This window comes from Psammomys obesus, unplaced genomic scaffold (genome assembly GCF_907164565.1).
Source record: "Psammomys obesus unplaced genomic scaffold, mPsaObe1.curated_primary_1811, whole genome shotgun sequence".
NCBI lineage: Eukaryota > Metazoa > Chordata > Mammalia > Rodentia > Muridae > Psammomys > Psammomys obesus.
In genome coordinates, this window is record NW_026592890.1 from 1,804,571 (window position 1) to 1,825,045 (window position 20,475).

General features: G+C 43.2%; 1 protein-coding gene across 8 annotated transcripts in view; it reads right to left on the reverse strand.

Moving 5' to 3' along the window:
• Positions 1-20,475, reverse strand: part of Syne1 (spectrin repeat containing nuclear envelope protein 1) — a 461,163-nt gene that overhangs the window by 168,398 nt on the left and 272,290 nt on the right. For all 8 annotated transcript variants that reach the window (XM_055615901.1, XM_055615897.1, XM_055615895.1 and 5 more), the window contains 13 exons: positions 17,988-18,325; positions 17,668-17,812; positions 16,334-16,552; positions 14,577-14,836; positions 12,176-12,341; positions 11,660-11,812; positions 7,396-7,548; positions 6,677-6,859; positions 5,619-5,756; positions 2,796-2,981; positions 2,517-2,639; positions 1,657-1,839; positions 35-178 (listed from right to left, as the gene is read on the reverse strand). In XM_055615901.1, coding sequence (XP_055471876.1) covers positions 35-178; positions 1,657-1,839; positions 2,517-2,639; positions 2,796-2,981; positions 5,619-5,756; positions 6,677-6,859; positions 7,396-7,548; positions 11,660-11,812; positions 12,176-12,341; positions 14,577-14,836; positions 16,334-16,552; positions 17,668-17,812; positions 17,988-18,325 — 2,391 coding nt within the window. The remainder of the gene's footprint in view (positions 1-34; positions 179-1,656; positions 1,840-2,516; positions 2,640-2,795; positions 2,982-5,618; positions 5,757-6,676; positions 6,860-7,395; positions 7,549-11,659; positions 11,813-12,175; positions 12,342-14,576; positions 14,837-16,333; positions 16,553-17,667; positions 17,813-17,987; positions 18,326-20,475) is intronic.

A 20,475-nucleotide genomic window follows, 5' to 3' on the forward strand; every position in this document is an offset into this window, starting at 1 on the left:
CAGTGTTCTCACTCCACCCTCCCGTCTGTCTCACCTCATGCCGACAGATCTGTGCCTGCAGCTCCTGGATGTTACTGGTGGCCACAGGTTTGTCCTCGATTTCTCTGTGTGCCCCATCTATCAGCTGCTGAAGATGCTTCATCTCCTGCTCGTACTGTTCGTACTGCACCACAGCCTCCTTGGGGGGAAAAATGAGAATGTGGTGTTTGTTTTGTTTCTGTTTTTTTGAGACAGGGTTTCTTTGTGTAGCCTTGGCTGTCCTGGAACTCACTCTGTTGACCAGGCTGGCCTCAAACTCAGAGATCTGCCTATTTCTGCCTCCCAAGTGCTGGGATTAAAGGCGTACCCCACCACTGCCTGGCTGAATATGTTTTTCTATATGAGTTCTTGGGTGGCTTTGCTATAAATGTTACCTTCTGTTTCCCATGTCCAGGAAATAAAAAAGAGGGGGTAAAGTCATTTTAGATGGCACAAATCATTAACTTTCACTTAAATACATCTGCTTTATCTTTCTGAAATATTATAATAGAATTATTAATGAAATCAAAATAGGGGAGCAGTTAGGATTCTCTCTGTTCTGCCTACTTAGATTGTCCTGAAGATGAGCTTCCAGGACATTAGGTTTCCTTCATCTCTCTGCACAAGAGAATTGGCTAAGGGGTTGAGGAGACGGCTCATTGGTTAAGAGCCTGCCACACAGCTTAAACAAAAGCCACATCTGTAACCAGCATTAAGAAGTGAGGGGTCGAGATCAGGAGGCTCCCACAGCTCATTGGTCAGCTTAAGCAAATTGACTAGCTCTGGGTCCAACAGAAGACTGTCTCAAAAAAATAAAGTAGAGGACAATCGAGGAAGACACTTACTGTTGACCTTTAGCCTTCACACACATGTACTTGGACATGAACCCCCACACATGTACATAGCCACACTATCAATGTACACACACAAAAATGCAACAAATTTTAAACAATGCTAAATAGCAAGACACCAGCCAAGAGCTTCAGTCAGAGATAATATCAATTAAACATGGGCTGTAGCCTCAGGACTAAGATCTCTAACAAATTACAAAGTAATAAATATCAAAGATGGCTGATCAAATGAGCACTCGGGGTTTAACGAGATACAATTATTTCTAAAGCAGGTGAATATCATTTAAAAGGAGAGACAGTAAGCTCATTTCTTCATGAAAATGATTCTTCTCTTATTACCCCAAAATATGAAAGGCTAAGTTTGGATGTATTTAGGGCAAAAAAAAAAGTACAAATTGGATGAAATATGAAAGTAATTGTGTAATATAGAACAGCAAACCCATATCATGAGCCTCTAGATTCTTTTCAAGTACATATATAACCACATACAAAAATTAATGTATATGAATCTCCTTTATATTAAAAAAAAAAAGAAGAAAACACAGACAATTTTCACTAAAAGGTAATATTTAGAGAGCTTTCCCGGGCCTTTGTGGATGATCCACATAATAGAACCTTAATCTCTTGATTTTATATAACTACAGCAGACTGTCAGATTTAGCATGCTGGGTGTTTTGATGGCTGAGCCCACACAATGCTAAGAAAAGCAGCCCGTGACTCATGTGTGCTCGCTCTGCTGGGGTGGGCGCGGCCGACTGAGCCTGCTTCACGGCGCGGCTGAACCTGCCTGCATGACGTTGTACTGCTGGATGACCCTGTGCTGCAGCTGACTGGCCTCCTCCTGCAGCCGCAGGGCAGCGTGGCACAGCGGCAAGCTGGCGACCACATCCTCGGGGATCCGGAGAGCGCTCTGGCGGAGCTGCACGGCTCGCACCTTCGGCTTCAGGGACTCCATCTCAGACAGTAGATGCTGAAAGGGACCATGTTGGGGTGGAAGCCGTTAGTGTCGTACCATGGGTTACATAAACAAGGACATTCTCTGAATCGTAGCTATCGGGTCAACAGGGTTTGTAAGGAATTCGTGTTCTAAACAATGCGTTGTGTTAAAGCTGTCACTGGGCTTAGAAAACATGTTTCTCTTTATCCTATTTTTAAAAAATAGACACCATCATCCCATTCATCCTAAATTATCGTGGGGGGTGATAAATGCACATGTGCATTTGAGTTCCTATTTGCAGGGAAATGGTGGGATTGCACATGAATGTATGTATGTGTGAGGAGGTCAGAGGTCAGCAAACTCAGATAACAGCTCTCTGGCCCAGAGCTTTCCACGTAGGGTAACCTGGGTGGTCAGTAAGCCTACGGGATTCTTCAGTTTCCTTCTCCCATGCACTGGGGTTTTAAACACAGGACACCCTGTCTCATTGTGTCGTTTTTCTGTCAGAGGCTCTCACTATGTAGCCCTTGCTGGCCTGGGACTCATGTCACTTGGGTGGCCTTGTCTGCCTGCCTCTCCCTCCTAACTGCTGGGATTGGCCATGCTCAGAGTTTTAACATGAGTTCTCCAGATCCATTCCTGTGATCAGAGAGCAAAAGCTCTGGTGACTGGGCCATTTCCCCAGTCCACCCTAAATTCTCTCTGCTCACCTGTCGATGCGACAGCTGCTCCTTGAGACTGAGGCGCCCCACTTCTGGGGAAGCCAGAATTGTCTGGGCCTGTTCCAAAGCCGCCTGTAAGTTTCTCAGCTCGCCTTCAAACTTTCTCATGTCCTGGGGAACAAACCCGGCAAGAACGTAAAATACAGTGACTTTAAAGTTCAAGGTCATAGCTGAAGAACAGCTCATACTGGAGAACCTATCTCATCACGGGTGGACACTTTCTCTCCTTGAGCATGCCAGTTGTCTGCTTGCTCATTTGCTTTTTACCTTGGCTGCATCTTGGAGACTCTGCAAACGACCTCTGAGGGTCTGCTGCAACTCCCCAGTCTCCCGTCCTGACTGTGCCATTTGCTGTGACAGTTTTTCTGTACAGTACACATTGGCAAGGCATTGTACTTTCTCGGCCATCGCTTCCAGGTCACTGTCAATTTCTTCAGATTCTTCCAGCAGTGTCTAGAGTGAAGTGTTGATATTTGTGAAACTGACAGGTAGGTGGGGATATGGATATGCATGGAAATGCAGATTTGCATATGGGCAGTGGAAAGACCAATAGATTCAGAAGAGATCAGGAAGAACTAAGCTGTTAATACACACTTGGCCTGCATGCCATGTGGGCTTTTATGAGCATGGTACAACGTTTGACCGTCTCACCCCGTGAGCCTGCTTACACACTGTACATTGTCATCCTGATGGTATAGACAACAAGGTCAAGTCCGGGAACCTTAATGGCTTACAAAGACCACTTGTTATTGCGTGAGGGACCTGCTGGTCCATGCTCTCTCACAACCAGGCTGCCTCCTCACGAAGCAGGACATGGGATTCCAGCAGCTGTGATGCTTGAACACGTGTGTGTCTTCATCACACCTCTAAGCCTGCATTGTCCCACATTTACACTAAAACATGTAGACTTCATGAAAGCCTGAGCTCTCTGGGGAACAAAGGAGACGACGGGAGAAGTAAAAATAGGGAGGGCAGGGGTACAGCACCCAAATGCTAGCTCACAACTGCCTAGTACTCAAGTTCCAAGCGCCCCAACTCCATCTTTTTGTATACACCCAAGTCTTCAAACTCACACATTTAAAATGAAAATTAACAAATCTTAAAGAATAAAGAGGGCAGTAGGAAATAAAATTTCAATATTATTATATACATGCACAAAAGGGAGTTGTTTAGCTCTGTGATCTCTTCAGATGTGCATGATGGCTTATGCCTGCAGTCCCAACACTCAGGAGTGCAGTGAGTTCAAAGCCAGGCTGGACGGACCACGTAATAAACTCTAGGTGTGGCATGGCTATGCAGCAAGATGTCATCCCAAAAACTGAAAACCACCATGAAAATCTTCAAGACTGCTTTTTCTGAAACTTACAGTATGTTCCACTATATGCAAATATCTTACAAAAGCACAATCTGACATTTAAATTTTCTTAACACCATTGCAGGGCCATCAAAATGGCTCAGCAGGTCAGCTTGCTTGGATGCTGGCATGCCAAGCAAGGAAGATAAAACTGACTCCTGATAGTTGTATTCTGATGGTTACATGCATGTGTGCATGATTGTTCACCCCCCACACACAAACACATAAATAATAAAATCTCACTACAGTCATTAATAGGACATTAATTATTTTCCATCTTTTGGATTATAGCCTCAGTTAAGGAATCCAGGAGGTGAAATCAACAGGGCGGAGCCCTGCCATCTTTGATAACCACCATATATTAAGGTAATTGCTTTTCACGTGATTTTTACTGCTTTTTTATTTTGACAATTAAAATATCCTTTTTCTTTTCTGTTCTTGAATCTCCATCTTTAGATTCCTAGAACTTGGTTGTATTTTCACCATTTACCAGCTAATTTGTGACATAAGTCTAGTCTGTAGACAACTAAGTATGCCACACTGCAAATGATTAGAGTTCTCTGAGAGATACAGTTGTCTGTAGCTTGGAGGAGTGTATGTGACTGAGAGGAGGAGAGATGATAGATAGGGGCTGGAATTTGAGCCATGGAAACATTCCAGGAGGAAAAAAAATATCCAGAACCATATCAGATTGAAGCAAAAAAGGAAATTTATTTTCAAGATAAGTCCTATGGGAAAATATCGACTACTTGATAATACCCATGTAACCTCAATAAAAGCCAGCCTGTATTTTGTAGCAAGATCTGTTAGAAATGTGCATTTAGTTCAACTGTAACTTACAAAAAGGATGAAATGATTTCCAGAGAGTATGACCAAATGAAAAGGAACATTTTTGTCTCCTAAGTTCAGAGGAAATGAAGTAATGTATCCTCCAGGGTGTGGATACAGGGTCTGTTCTCAGCTGCTCTGACCGGCTGAGTGAGTCACATGACTCAGCCCTGGCTGCAGCTGAGAGGAAACAGGAATGACAATGTGCTGGGTCACCAGCTTGTGCCAGGTAAGTGTCGGAGGTCTGCTCCCAGGTGATGGACATAGGGATATTATTAGAATTTGCATATTACAGATGAGAAGGCAGAAATGAGAGACAACATATTTCATTACAAGTCACACACTTAGAGTTTAGTTTTTCCTTTCTCCTTCCAGGTGTGATGTCTCTAATCTCACCACACTTCCCTGTATCTTTTTATGTGAAAGAATTTTCTGCACATCCCAAAGAAGGTTCTCCAGCAGCAGCAGCAGCAGCAGCAGCAACACACAAACACAAGAACCGTGGGCGGGGATGATTGTTTCAGGGGAAGAGTCACATAAAGAAAAGAGGATGTGTGTTCATAGAGTCTCATGAATTCTCATCCTTCGCTACTTTTGATCAAACCAGAGTAACTTTTCTTTTCTTTTTTTAAATACATTTATTTATTAGGACAGGGGCACGGTGCATGGCACAGCATAGCTGGAGGGAGCAGAGGACGGCTCGCAGGAGTCGGTTCTCTCCTATCACCATGTAAGACGTGGGAATCGAACCCATTTCATCAGACTGAGCAATCTCGCTGGCCCCAGGGTATTGTTTTTGTATGAGACTTACAATAATTTTACACTGCGGTTATTTAAATGTGGGGTCTGTCTAACCAGTTAAAGTTGTTTTTTTCTTTGTTAACTTTCTTTTTCTTTTCTGAAATTACCTGGTGCAAGATGTACTGCTCACGGAGCTGGCTTGCAGAATTCCACGCAATGTTTCCGTGCACCAGGACTTTGGCTTTCTCAGTCCACTTCAGAATGCCCTCAAGCATTTCATTGTATTCTTCTAAGTGTGATGATGCCTGAAAAGTCATCCATGTTCAGATGAACACAAAGCTATGTCATGAGCGAGAAATACAACCCTAATCTGTGTCTGTGGATACAGCTGTCCCAGAGAGTGGCAGATATTTCACTGCTATTGGAAGAGATCCTGGAAAGTCAGCTGCCTATGGACAATCTGCCACAGATTCCCCAGGAGCCTTAGGTAAAACCCCAAGTTCACAGTATGCTTGAGTTATTTCTCCTTTCATTACTCTCAATTATCGTTTTATTCTCTTTCTCATTTCTATTCCATTTCCACTTCCCATTGGGTAAAAGGGATGGCAGGCAGGATGGCATCACGCAGGATCTAACGCTGCAATGCATAACCACCAGTTCCTAAGCTGGGCACAGCAGTGCCTGTCACCCGAGGCCTTAGGAGGCAGAGGCAGAGGATCAGGAGATTAAGGTCCACCTTGGCTACATTGAGTGAGTTTGAGGCCAGCTTAAGCTGTATGAAAAAAACAAAAAGGAAAAGCTGAACTTCTCATTTAAATTTAACCTGATTGTAAAGATTTATGCCCAGTAGATTTGTAAAGGCCTATCTATAATCAAAAATTAAGATGACATATATGGGTATGTATGCAACTTTAAAACATTTGAATCTACCCTAAACTGATTTTACAGAACTCTTTCATGGGTGCTATTCTTTTTACAATGATAGTTCCAGTTAACAAAGCCTATACAGCCAACATGGGAAACTTTGTCATTCAAAGTATAATGTAGTTTGTTATGAAACAAACACAGGTTTATATGTAACTCATAGAAACATTGTAGAAAATAAACTATACCAAAACTTCTTACATCATTGCTAGCACCGTCTTTTGTATCTGTCTTCAAAAGAGAAGTGTTTATAATGTCTGCCATAAATCACTTTGGTTATTGACCTGGGGCATATACACACCTGGTTGAGTTTAGACAGCCGGTTCTCAGCCTGCCTGATTGTTTGCTGGTGGAGCTCAGTCAGCTTTCCTATCTTCTTGGCCAATGGCTTGCCCAGCTGCCTATGCTGTTCTGAGAATGTTTGTATAGCAGCATCTAATTCCATTAGCTCTGAGTTGCAGCTATCTAATTCTTCTCCCAGCATCTATATGGTCATCCACACAAAAGAACACACAATTACAAAAAAAGACATGTTCTGGGTTTTTTAAGATCAGAAGGATTATGCTTTTGATGGTTTGTATTAAAAGTAAAAATTATAAATAATCATGTTACTATGATTTAGCTGTTTCCATTTCTTGGGTTAGAGCATCAGAGCAGGTGTGCTGTGAGCCTCCTATGTTTCCCCACCCAGCGAATTTGAGCTGCTTAGCTCATTGACAGGGTGCAAACACAAAATGTGATTCACCTTGGAATTTCTTAACTTGTACAAAACATTCATCATGAATCTTTTAATAATCTATTAGACATACATGCATGCACTTCTATTAATGTATTTCTATGGCAATGATAAATTTCCTAAATGGACTGGTGCTAAGACATTTATGTAGTGTCTTAACTGCCTCCTGATACTACTGGGTTTCGGTGGCTTGCTAAGAACTCTCATAATTGGTAACATAGATACAGCAGTGTGTAGCTTGCAGCCAGCAGCCCCTTGCCTTTCCCTCCCTCCCTTCTCCTTACCTTCTGGTCAATCTTAGCTTGAACTAGATTGTCAGTTTTGGCTTTCAGCTTTGTTAGAATGATTGTGAGATCTTTAGCCAGTTTCTGGATTTGGCGGCCGAACTCCTGGCTCCTGGCCTGGCCCTGTTCAATTTCTTGCACCTTCTCTTGGATCTAAATGATCAAGGGGGACATCAAAACCAATCAGTGTAGGATCAGATAAAAGATAATAAAATTCTGAAATGACGCTGACTGGTCACACTTTGGGTGGACGGTGCTGCTTTGACACAGTGGACTTCGTGACAGTGGGTACAAGGGGAAGCAGAGACAGCTCAAGTTTCAGAAGGACTTGGCAATTGTGAGGACCAAACTTTGGACCTCAGAATCCAGGCGAGGAGCTGGGTGTCCTGTACCCATCAGTAACCCCAGTTCCACAGGTTACAGAGACTGAAGGATCTCCAAGACTGCTGACTTCCAGCCTCAGTGACAAAGCAAGATCCATGCATTCAGGAAGAGACCCTGCTTCAACAGGATAGAGAGTGATAAAGGAGGGGGCTGGGTGCTGTCTTCTTCCCCCCATGTGTGCCCAGGCACACCTATGCATTGTGAACACACACACACTTATGAATAAGTATGAGCCCCCCAAGGCTTTGAGGCTGATTTACTCTCAGTAACCTTGTGTATTTACTATGCTCTTTCTGCTGTTCCAGCAAGAAAAGAATCAATGTCTGTTCTCTGAGTCATTCATTAAATATTTACAGATGCGAGTTAGTGTTGCTCTGTCGGCAGCTGATCCTAGCTTGTCTGCTCAGTGATCTCGTCTCTGTGATACACGAATACTTTTTGTTCTTTTTCTACTCTTGGGTGTGTATGTATGTGTGTGTGTGTGTGTGTGTGTGTATCTGAGTATCTGTGCATGTGTGTATGTGTGTGCGTGCATGCCTGCGTATGTGTGTGTGCTTGTGTGTGTGTGTGTAAAACAGCACACTTTTAAAGGCTAGAGTACTCACTGTGGAGTCAGTTCTCTCCTTTCACCATGGGAGACCTGGGGGCCAAAGTTGGGCCATCAGGCTTGGCAGCAAGTGGTTTTTCCAGGTGAGCCATTTTGCCATCTCCTAAGATTTATTTTTTCTTCATGAAATAGAAACCTATGCACCAACAATTGCAGGCACATGGATTGTTTTCAAGCATCTTTTTCAAAGTGACATGACAAAGTACCATGACAGCTTAACTTTCAGCTGCATTTCTACTACATACCAACAAAGCAGGAAAGGAACGAAGAGAAACGAGGCTGCAAAACGTGATCAGAGTGTGGCTCACTGGTACTGTCCCTGCCCAGCACAGGGTTAGTCCCTAGCAACACACACACACACACACACACACACACACACACACACACACACACATACACACACACACTTACAGTGGGTTTGATTTGATTTATAGCAACATTCACTTTATGTATTTTTGTCAGAGTAAAATTCTGTGAAGAAAGTAATCAAGAATCCAAAAGTAACTGGGTGTGGCTATATACACCTATAATTCCAGCCTTCAGGAGCCTGGGGCAGAAAAATAAGGCCAGGCTGGGTTACAATACTGAGCTTGTCTTAAAAATAAATAAGTAAATTACACACGATTTTCTTTAGATACATGGAAGGTCCTTAGACTCCTCAGAGAGCAGAGTTGCATTAGTCCTGGCCTGCGTCATCTGACCTACGATACCAAAGTAACTAGAGTGTATGGAATAACTCTAGCAAGCAAGCAAGCAGGTAAACATAACTAATACATTTAAATTTTATTTATTTTTGTTTTCTTAATTTTTAAAATTTATTACAGTTTATTCACTTTATATCCCAGCTGTAGCCATTCCCCTCATCCCCTCTCAATCCTGTCCTCCCTCATCTCCTCCCATGTCCCTCCCCAAGTCCACTGATAGGGAAGGTCCTCCTCCTCTTCCATTTGACCCTAGCCTATCAGGTCTCATCAGGACTGGCTGCATTGTCTTCCTCTGTGGCTTGGTAAGGCTTCCCCCACCCACCCACCCACCCACCCTTAGGAGAAGGTGATCAAAGAGCCAGCCACCAAGTTCATTTCAGAGACAGTCCTTGTTCCCCTTACTAGAGAACCCATTTGGACACTGAGCTGCCAAGGGCTGCATCTGAGCAAGGGTTCTAGCTTATCTCCATGCAAGGTCCTTGGTTGGAATATCAGTCTCAGAAAAGACCCCTGTGTCCAGACTCTTTTGGTTCTCCTGCTCTCCTTGAGACAGGGTTTCTTTGTGTATCCTTGACTGTAATAGAACTCACCGAGATCCACCTGTCTCTGCCTCCTGAGTGCTGAGATTAAAGGTGTGCACCTTTTCTGGTTTTTCAAGACAGGGTTTCTCTGTGTAATACTGGCTGTCCTGGACTCACTTTGTAGACCAGGCATGCACCACTGGGCCCAGCCCTAAAGTTGATTTTTAAAAAATGATTTATTAATTTGTGTGAGTGTATGTATGCATGTGTGTGGATAACCTGGGGTCCAGAAAAGTGTGCCCGAGACCCTGAGGCTGGAGTTACGGGTTGTGAGCCAGCTGACATAGGTGCTGGGAGTGAAGCATGGGTCCCCTGCAAGAGCAGCAAGTACTTTTGATCCACTGGGCCATCTCTCTACCCCCCCTACGTGATTTTTCAAAGACTTTAACTAGTTAACTTATCCTTTCTGACAGATCTTCCAATGTCTGAGAAGTCCAATTGGCCAGTTAAATACTCAAAGAAAAAGTATGTCTTCATTTAGCTCACAATCATGGTAAAGCAGAACTGGATTCTGATGACGACTTTCAAATACCCTGCCTCCTTTCCTGGAGATTTAAAAGTAGAGCACAGATGTGTAGACTTTGTAGTTTAGGTTTCCTGAACCACAAACGTTTTAGCATTAGTGTATTCCCTTTGTGCCATATAGAATGGTTTCTAATCAAACTTTTGTTTTGCTTTTCACGATGGTTCCTCTGTGTAGCCTTGGCTGTTCTGGAGCTCCCTTTGCAGATCAGGTTGGCCTTGAACTCATGGAGATCCATGTGCCTCTGCCTCCTGAGTGCTGGGATTAAGGTGAGTGCCAGCACTGTCTGACTTATAACTGAACCTTTATGGCTCTAGCAATCAGCCACCAAGACAATTCTAAAAATCCCCTCACTTCCACACAGATGCTGCACGATGCTTTTTTTTTTTTTTTTTAATTCAGGAAAACACATACTCTTTATGGGAACAAAATCTAAAAATCCCCTGGTCTCTGCACCGGAAAGGACTATCTATTTCTTTTTTCAAACAATGTTCAAGTCTGCACTCCTGAGTTCTGACTGGTGTGCCTTCAGTTTGTTTGTTTGTGCTTTGGAGGCAGGGCAGAATGGAGCCATTCCTCTAATGGCATGTGCCCTTCAGCATGCACACTAGTGATAGCTACATGCCTGGTTTCACTTCTTTCCCTCCCATGAGTGTCTCTACCATCCACCCCAGACCTTTTAAAAAAATATTTATTTATTATCTATACAATATTCTGTCTGCATGTGTGCCTGCTCACCAGAAGTGGGCACCAGATCTCATTCTAGATGGTTATAAGCCATCATGTGGTTACTGGGAATTGAACTCAAGACCTTTGGAAGAACAGCCAGTGCTCTTAACCTCTGAGCCATCTCTCGAACCGCCCCCTGCTCCACCTTATATCTTGATGAACTAGAATCACAGTGTGAAGAGTGACTGGCATAGTCTGGTTATTCAATATGATATTATTTTATGCATGTAGTGAAACAGATAAATCCTATTTCTTTGTTATGCCTTGAGCAACAGGTTTCCAGTTATTGGATGTTGTTTGGGGATATTGTGGACCTCTTTGAACATGGGACTTAGCTGGGAGATGAGGGTTCCTGTGGATAGTACTTGAGATGTATAGGCATCTCTACTTATAGCCCATGCTTTCTGCTTTCTGGTCTTTAATATATGAGAAGTACCAGCCACAGTTCCTGCCTTGCCTTCGTCACCATGACAGGATGCTCTCCCTGAGTCCAAACCACTCCTTCTCCTCTGACTTGGTGCTGTCAGGTTTTCTGCCACAGTGGTGAGAAAAATAAACAGTACCTTTGTATGACATTATTGTTCATAGCTGTGGTGATCTGAATGCTAATTGCTTTATAATGGTTCATTATTTACCTTTGCTTCCTAGGAAATATGACAGTGCAGACCAAGACACATCTTGTAGGACTAACTCTGAAAGAGTAGAAAGCTCTCCTCTGTCTCTCTTAGAAGTTTACCTGCTCATGGATCTTCAGGTCCAGCGCAGCTTCAGCCAGCTGGAGGGAGATTTCAGATGGTAATATAGCATAAAGACCCAAGTACTTATTCTTCTGTTCCTCTGTGATTTTCTCAATGCTCTCTCGGTGGCTGGTGGCTTCAGCCAGGAGAGTCTGAGGAAGGAAAGCAAAACAAGAAAATTCTAGGTACCTGATAAGGATACATTTTTCATGAAAATAGAGAAAATCTATCTATTTTTCATTAGCTATGGTTAAAGGTGAAATTAGAGAAACATCTTACAAGGGCAATGAATGTCAGTGTGCCCCGTTTCATCAGGCAGATGATTCCATAAAGGAATAATATATTCTACCTTGTATCTGTTATGTATATACCTTGTATATAGCATATATATATATATATGTGTGTGTGTGTGTGTGTGTAATACATGCCTAAGATTCTAATTCACAATTTATTCAGTGCACACGAACAACCAAAGCAAAGGCAACATTTTGACTTAGAGTGAAAGGCTTCTGTACCTTCAGTTCTTCCAGTTGTGTGTTTATCTCTACTGTCGGATTCCCTAAGTACTCCTTCGCCTTTTGAACCCACGACCTCACAGAATTAATACGAGTCTCCACGGCTTCTCGTTCTTGTAGCTCCTGCTTCACCAGTTTGCCATGATTTTTCACTTTCTCATGCATGCTTCAAAATACCAGAGGGAGAAAGCAGAAGTGGACATGAAGCGGGAGGAACTCTCCGAGGCACCACATAATTTTAGAAAAGACATAGAAAGGCCAAAACCCAGTTTGCCTTGGCAGGTAGCATTACCTCTAATTCTTACAGATAATCTTTAGTGACACTGGGGTTCAGTTCAAGAATAACAGAAGAATTTGCGTCACAGGAGGTGAATAATTTATCTTTGGAAATTTGAGAGTCTACTTTGTTCCCTGCCACTAAACTGCTATTTGTTTCCGTATGCAGAAAACCTAGATTGCCAGATTCTTTCATCTTCCCAATCTGCTCAAATAGTACTATGTCATCACCATTTGAATGTAATGTGTCACTGGAATACATGTGGCTGTGAGAAGCCAGCCTTTAAAGGAAGACTGAAGCTTTAGACATGTAACCATGATTAATGTCAATGGCATGAATGATTTGAATAGTGGGATAAAAGGCCTTTCAATATATGGTATCAGATTACCCTAAAGTCATTAATAACTAAGAGAGGTGAATATAGATTTGTATAAGGTAACCCTACTTAATAGAGGAACTGAAGTATCTAAAGACATTTTCCCAATGGCCTCTTCTGGAGCATCAAGATGAACTTTTTCCTACATTCTCTAACAATGAATGGGCTCAACTGCCTAGATTTCGTTGTCATTCTTGTTCCCATCCCCCTGTATCATGAGCAGTTATCAAGCTTCATCAAACCAATATTTTAAATATTGCTTGGTTGCAGAAGGTCTAACCTGAGACTCACTATCTAGCCTCAAACTCACGATCCTCCTGCCTCAGTGTGCTGGGTGTTAGGATGGCAAGTGTGTGTCACTATACCTGGCACTTGCCATCTACTGAGTCACTCACTTGTCCCCCCTCCACCACCCAATGGATTTTCAAGCTTTTCCTGTGTCATTCCACCCCAGAGTCACTCAGCCCCACTCGGCTTCCAGCGGGAGAGGAGCTGGCTTCTTCGCCATCCCTCACAGACTGGTTGCCTCTGCTTGTAGTTTATTGGTGCCTGTGGTGGGAATCCTCACTGCCAGAATCCCTGGGGTAGAGACACCTGGGAAGCATACTTGTGAGCAAGTGTGTAAGGGTGTTTTCAGAGATGTTTGACCAAGGAGAGGATGACCTCTCCCAAAGGTGAGTAGTTAATTTAGCCTACCCACAGGCCAGGATCCCAGAGTGAATAAACAGGAAAAGAAGAGAAGGCAAACTGCACCGCCACGAATGGCTCTGTTCCATGACTTGGCTGCCTGAGACGGGCAGCCTTGTCATCCATCCTGCCTTCCCTGATGTGATGGACTATATCCCCTCAGACCATGAAGTACAACAAACCCTTCCTTCCGGTGCTTTTGTCAGAGTAACAAGAAAGTGACGAGTTTTTGCAGGCCTTCCAGTACTTTACTGAAAAGGTTCCTTTGCTCACTTACCAGTACTTCACACACAGAAAGGAAAACAATAAGCCTGGCTTCTTACTGCACTCTCTTTCTCTCTCTCCTACATCTTTCTCTCTCCCTCGCTCTTTCTCTCTTACTCCCCCTCTCCCTTCCTCCCTCTGTTTCTGTCTGTCTGTCTTTCTCTGTTTGTATGTCTCTGTCTTTGTCTCTCTGGAGGAGGTTTGTGAGTGTGTGTGGGGTATGAATATACACGCATGTGCTCATGCACGTATGTCTCCATGTATTATAGAGGCCAGAGGTCAAACTTGAGTGCAGTTTCTCAGGAGCTATTCATTTTTGGGTTTTGTTGTTGTTTTTTGTTGTTGTTTTTGTTTTTTCAGACAGAATCCCCATGGCCTAGAGTTCATGGTGTAGGCTAAGCTGCCTGGCCAGAAAGCTTCAGAGATCTGCCAGTTTCTACATCCCTACTTGCTGGGATTACAAGTATGTGCTACCATGTTCAGCTTCTCTTCTTTCTTTCTTTCTTTCTTTCTTTCTTTCTTTCTTTCTTTCTTTCATGTGAGTGCTGAGGATCAAATCTGGATAATCACTCTTGTGCAACAGGTACTTTATCAACTGGGTATCATCCTGGCTCTTTGCACTGTAAAATATTTCTATACCTCTCTAGTGAAGAATGGAAGCGTGAAGAAAACCTAGCAGTAGAAATGAAAGGACTTGGAGCTCCACATTTTGAAGCTGCATGCAGGAGCACCCCAAGCCTGAGTCCCCGGCTGAGCCAAGGGCAGCTGTAATTGTCAACAACAAGGTATGGAATTACTTGAGACACTGATCTTGCAAGGCGGTAATCTCCTGCAGGATGGGCACCTCTTCCCTAGGGCTGGGGAGGGATCCGTCTTGCAGTATGCTCAGCGCTCTCTGCTGCAGCACACCGAGGGCCAGCTGCTGCTGCTCCAGCTCCAGCGAGCAAGTGTCCTGGCGGTCAAGGAGGGCCTTGAGGTCGGCTTTTGAGGCTTTCTCTGTTGAACTTCCAGGTAATTTTCCTTGCAGCTGATCGATCATTTCAGTGGCTTCCTTAACCTAATGACAAGTATATATCATATGAAGCTCAAAATTACACTGAACAGAGTGTGGCGGGTCCAGTAAGCACCACACTTGACACAGTTAGCCATGATGACATAAACTCTAAATCTCCAAAAGGAAAACTGAGATGGTATCTTTAACATGAAAACCCACCTCTCTCGTTCTGGGTTTAAATTATTAATCCCCATATCTTATTAAGGCAGTCACAGACTACAAGCGGCAGATAAACTTTAAATGAACTGAACACACAAAACATCCACTTTTAAACTTGGCTTGAGAGAGAATGTGTGTGTGTGTGTGTGTGTGTGTGTGTGTGTATGAGAGAGAGAGAGAGACAAAGAAGACATGACTAAAACATGAAACCTTACCTAATGGGTGGAAGAAATTAAACACAGATTTGCAGACTATGTTAAATTCTTATTTTTGCAAAAAAGAAAAAAATTACCTTGCAATTTTTCCAAAACAGGTTAAAAAAATGGGCCTCACACTGGCTTGTCTTCATTTCAAAATTTCATTGCTTAATTTTAATTTTAAAAAATTATTTATATATTTTTAATTTTTGAAGTTTTATCTGTTATTTCTGTATGTGTGCACGCCCATGTGTGTGCACACAGGACACGGGCGAGCACACGGGTGTGCAGGTGACGTGTGGGTGTCATAGGACAACCTGTAGGGGTCTGTTTTCCCACTTCACTGTGGGCTCTGAGGATCAAGGCAGGTCATCAGCCTGTATCACAGGCTTCTTTACTTCCTGGCCCTCATTTATTTTAAAAGTAACATACAAAACAGTAGATCCCCCTATGACATTTTCACACCTACTTGGTTCTGCCTGAACCTGCCTCTCCCTCCCTGTCCAGTCTCCTTGGCGTTCCCCACGCCTCCCCTTGCATGCATTTTTCTGTCCCGTGTGCTCTGTCTTCCTACTCTCTGTCGCAGGCATGCTACTCTCACATGTCATCTGATCCTGACTTAGAACTAAACTGTACAGTGCATGTAACATTTTGTCTCATAATTTAGTTTTCATGAAATTGAGGAAATAATGAACGTTTCACAAGGCTAGTTTCAAAAGAGAAGCAGGTGGCTGTTTGGGTGCGAAATGGCCCATCCCCCACCTCCAGTCTCCGGACCCCTAGTTGATGACCCTGTTTGAGGAGGTTCACGGGTCCTGGGCTTTCTGGAGGAAGTGTGTCACTGTGGCAGGGCTTTGAGAGCTACTTCCGCTTTGTCTGCTTTGGGCTTGTGGATCAAATGTGCACTCTCATCCTGCTGCTCCGATTGCCAAGTCTGCTGCCTCCCTGCCACTGAGGAGCCTAATCCTCTGGTACCATAAGCCAAAATAAACTCTTTCTTCTATAAGTTGCCTTGGTCATGGTGTTTTGTCACAGTAGCAGAAAAGTAACTAATACAAAGGCAAAATACAAGTTTTAAAAATACACTCTACTCTTGGAGAAGTAAAACAAAACACAGCTGAAGCCAATCTGTAAGGAAAGTTACCTTATCACTCAAGCCCCTCCACTCATCTACTGCATCCTCCAGTATCTTCTCCTGGTCCTGGGCCACAGCACGGAGACGCGTCCAGCGCTGCCAGACAGTGGTCATCGACCTGCTTAGGCTTGCTTTGCTTGCATCGTTTCCGGTTTTCTCTAGTTGTGATGCTTTTTCCTCCAGAGCCACAATTTTCTCATGGAAAGAGTCAACTATAGACACTAAAGCCTAGTGCAGGGTTGGGGGTGAGTAGAGGGGGTTAGAGAAAGGTTGATTTTTTTTTAAGTTCTATGGACTTGGGTAAAGCCCAAAGACACTTGCAAAAAGGAAATATTTCTGTGTAAACTTAGGATCCTCAGGCAGTCGTGGTGGTGCATGTCTGTAATTGTAGTGGTGGAGAGGCAGAGCAAGAGATTCAGGGGGTCAAGGTATCCTCAGCTACATGGAGAGTTCAAGGCTAGCCTTGGCTACCTGGAAGCCTACCCTTAAAAACCCAAAAGTAAAATAATAATTATGAAATCATTTTGTTACCTTTAACAACTCTATTTTTCACTTATCAGAGTTGGGTTTGGATTTATTTTGAAAGGGGAAGATTATTTATTTATGAAAGACGAGTTATTTTCTACTTGAAATTTTTTTTGATTTCTGAAAATTAATAAAAATGATAGCAAATTTACTTTGGTATTTTAGAATGTTATAGTCTTCCTTACATTGCTACGTTAGATGAGGGGCACTCAGTTATTAATTTCTAGATTTTATTTGAGTTAGTTTAGTTTATCCAGAGCAGTATTTACCACCATTTAAAAAGGTTTATTTATTTCTTTATTCTGGAGGCTGGCAGGACCCGGGCAGGATTTAACGATGACTTTTTATATAGTCTCCTTCCACCTGGTTTTGCAGAGGCTATCCCTCTAGTTTTCTGCTGATACAGACTCCTGGAGCTCCCAGGAGGCTCCCTCATTGCCATCTCCCATCTTGCGGTGGGGGTGCTAGGATTATGAACCTGTGCTTGAACAGCCTTTTGTGTGGGTTCAGGGGCTCCCACTTAGGGTGCCAGGTGTCAGGCTTACAGAGCAAGCACTTTTACCCCCTGAGCTGTCCTCCCAGCCCTTTACTGCCATTTTTAAGCCCTGGGATCTTACCAGAAGCAGATAGTTTGGATTTCTCTTTTGAGTCTTAGCTATGCCTTTCTTGTGAGCATCCCCAACCATGAAATGTGTTTTTATCATGTCTTCATCACAAGCAGGATGGAAATAAAGACTTACTGATGTGATTTTGAAAACATTATATCACAGACTGTTGCAAGCCACATGAAGAGACATTAAAATAGCCACAGAACTGACCTTGTGTTTGGACAACTTTTCCTTGGCTTCGTGGCTGGAAGAAGTCTTCAACACCGAAAACTCAGACAGCTTCTTTTCCACATCATTCATCAGCTCAATCACTTCTTCCCTTGCTTTCTGATACTCTTGCCATTGAACCGTACATCTTGAAAAAGCCCAACAGAAAAAAATCAGCAATACTAACCCAGCTATTTCTACACAGGGCTCTAGTGTCCACATGTCTGACGATAAGAGAAAGGAAGTGAGTTTACATGCTAATGTATATTACTATGCATATTGTATTAGCATGCTGCTCTTTTGCATGGGTCTACTCTAAATACCTCTGCAGGAGGTCCTGCTGGGCCTGGGAGTCCTGGGTGATCCTCTGACTCCTCTTTTCCAAGGACGCCATCTTCTGTGTTAGCTCTTCCTTTCCATTTGGCTTGATGAGTGGGTCCAACTTGCCCACAAGACCTCGGAGCTCCTCCACATTGCTGTGGAACTGCCCCTCTGTTTTGAAAAATTCCATGTGACTTTTGAGGTTTTCCTCTGCACTCTCAACATTGAGGCCGTTGCCTGCCAGCTGTAACATTTCTTGGGCATCCTCAAGCCAGTCATTAGCTGCTTGGAACACTTGATAATACCTTTGACACTGACTGTATATTTCTGTCAAAGTTGCCTGAAAGATAGTCATCATGATTTCATCAACTTCCAATTTATAGTAGATTTGTAAAATGGCATTTCATTTTTTTTTTTATCTCTTTTCTAGTTCTCAGCTCTATCAATGCCACGAGAAGTTCACACGTGAGTTAGGAGAATTGTTTTCAAGGTGAATGCATTCGAATCCTTTATTTCTCCTTTTGCTAATTTTACTATAGTTCTATCACTGCAGTTAAAATACATAATGAATAAGTAAGGAGATAAATGAACTATCAATTTATGTTAGCATCTTGACTGGTTTTGAAACTATAATTTTTTTTTTTCTTTTAAAGACAAATGCAAAGCTCAGTAGTGTGTTCCTATCTGGATGTTTTGCAAAGTAGTTATGCCTCAGTGGGCTAAAAGAATGACAACAATCAACTTCCAAACCAGCCTCTCTCAGCTTCTGGAAATGAAAGAATTGCCCTTAAGTCTTGAGCAGAGACTAAAACAGCATAAATCCACAAAGATTGCTGCTTCAGGAAGAGAATTACTTTACCCAGCCATCAATGAATAAGAAAGCAGAGCTACACCGACAGCGAAGGCAGCAACTCAGTAGTCACAAGCAAACATGGGGAGAATGGAAAGGAGAGCTAAGGGTGAGCATGCGGCGTAGAGATGCTTCCAGAAACGCTGTGACCTACAGCTGTCTGGACAGCAACAACCACAACACAAAGGCGAAGCACAGACAGCCTAACAGATTTAAGGTTGTATTCAAGAATCATCACCGACTCAAAACATAGTCAACGTGATAGATCAGTGGTTCTCAGCCTGTGGAGGGCTGCACAGCAAGTATCCTGCCTAACAGCTATTTACAATTTGATTCACAACAGTAGCACAATTACCGTTAGGAAGTAGCAACAAAATAATGTTATGGTTGGAGTCACCACAACATGAGGAACTGTATTAAAGGGTCACAGCATCAGGAAGACTGAGGACCACTGTGATAGATGATTTTTAAAGAGCAAAGGTCAGTCCTTGTCCTGCACTCAGGGCTCTCGGGGCCCGCCTCTGAATTTACAGCTGTGGGAATATCATTTTTAAAATCTGAGCTAGCATGGAGAAGGACTTTGCTAAGCAAACTTTGAAAAGCCAGCATTTTACATATTCATTACAAGCTTTCTTAAATACTAAAGGTTTTGCTATTTAAAGTGTTAGATTTAATCAGTGTAGGAAGCAAAGTTATATGATAGGAAGATTCTGCATGCCTGGTGCCCAAAGAGGCCCAAAGAACATCAGATCACCTTGAACTAGAGTTACTGGTGATTATAAGGTTGCCAAGGTCAGGTCCTCCAGACAAACAGCACATACTCTTAACTATGAACCATCTCTCTAGGCCAGGATAATTTATTATCTTTTGTGACACAGTTTCACAGAGCCTAGGCTGGCTTCAAAATCCCTATGTGCTCCTCCTGCCTCTGCGTCTCAAGTTCTGGGGATACTGCCATGTATCACCACGCCTCGTTTAAGCAACGCTGGGAGTGTGCGTGATGGCAAGCCACTGGGCTTCACCAGCTGAGCTACACTCCTGGCCTGGAGGCCAGGGCATTAAAGGAGTAGATCTACGCCAGCTGCTGTTTCTTTTCTCTCATGAGGAGACTGTGCAAGGTCTTGAGGCAGCCCCAGTAGGAGGGCGATCTGGGAAGTTCTCCACGTGCTTCCATTGCTGTTTGTAGTTCCCAGGTCTTGGGAGCCGCAGATAAAGGACCCTTCCTCCTGCTCTGTTACATTTCACATCAGGGGAAGGAAGCGCCCCTCCCTAAAGAAGGGGAGAAGACACAGGGCAATGGATGGCACAGCCTACATAACACTGTTAAGGAGGTAGTGTGAAAGGGTAAAGGGTTGGTACATGTTTTGAATTTTTGAAAAATATGCCAATCACAATTAGTGTGGAGGCCCCTTCAAAAACTGCAGACAGATCAATGTATAAGACAGCCATACCGCCCCTGAAGGATTCTAGTTCAGCACGTCACAGAGACCTTGAACATCTACACTTACTACAACATTAGCACTAATACTTCAGGGATGGAATTGACTCAAAGTGCCCGCCATCAGGGACGGACAAGGAAAATGTGGAATGCATATGCGATGGAGTTTCATTCAGCCATAAAGAAGATCAAGGTGATGTCA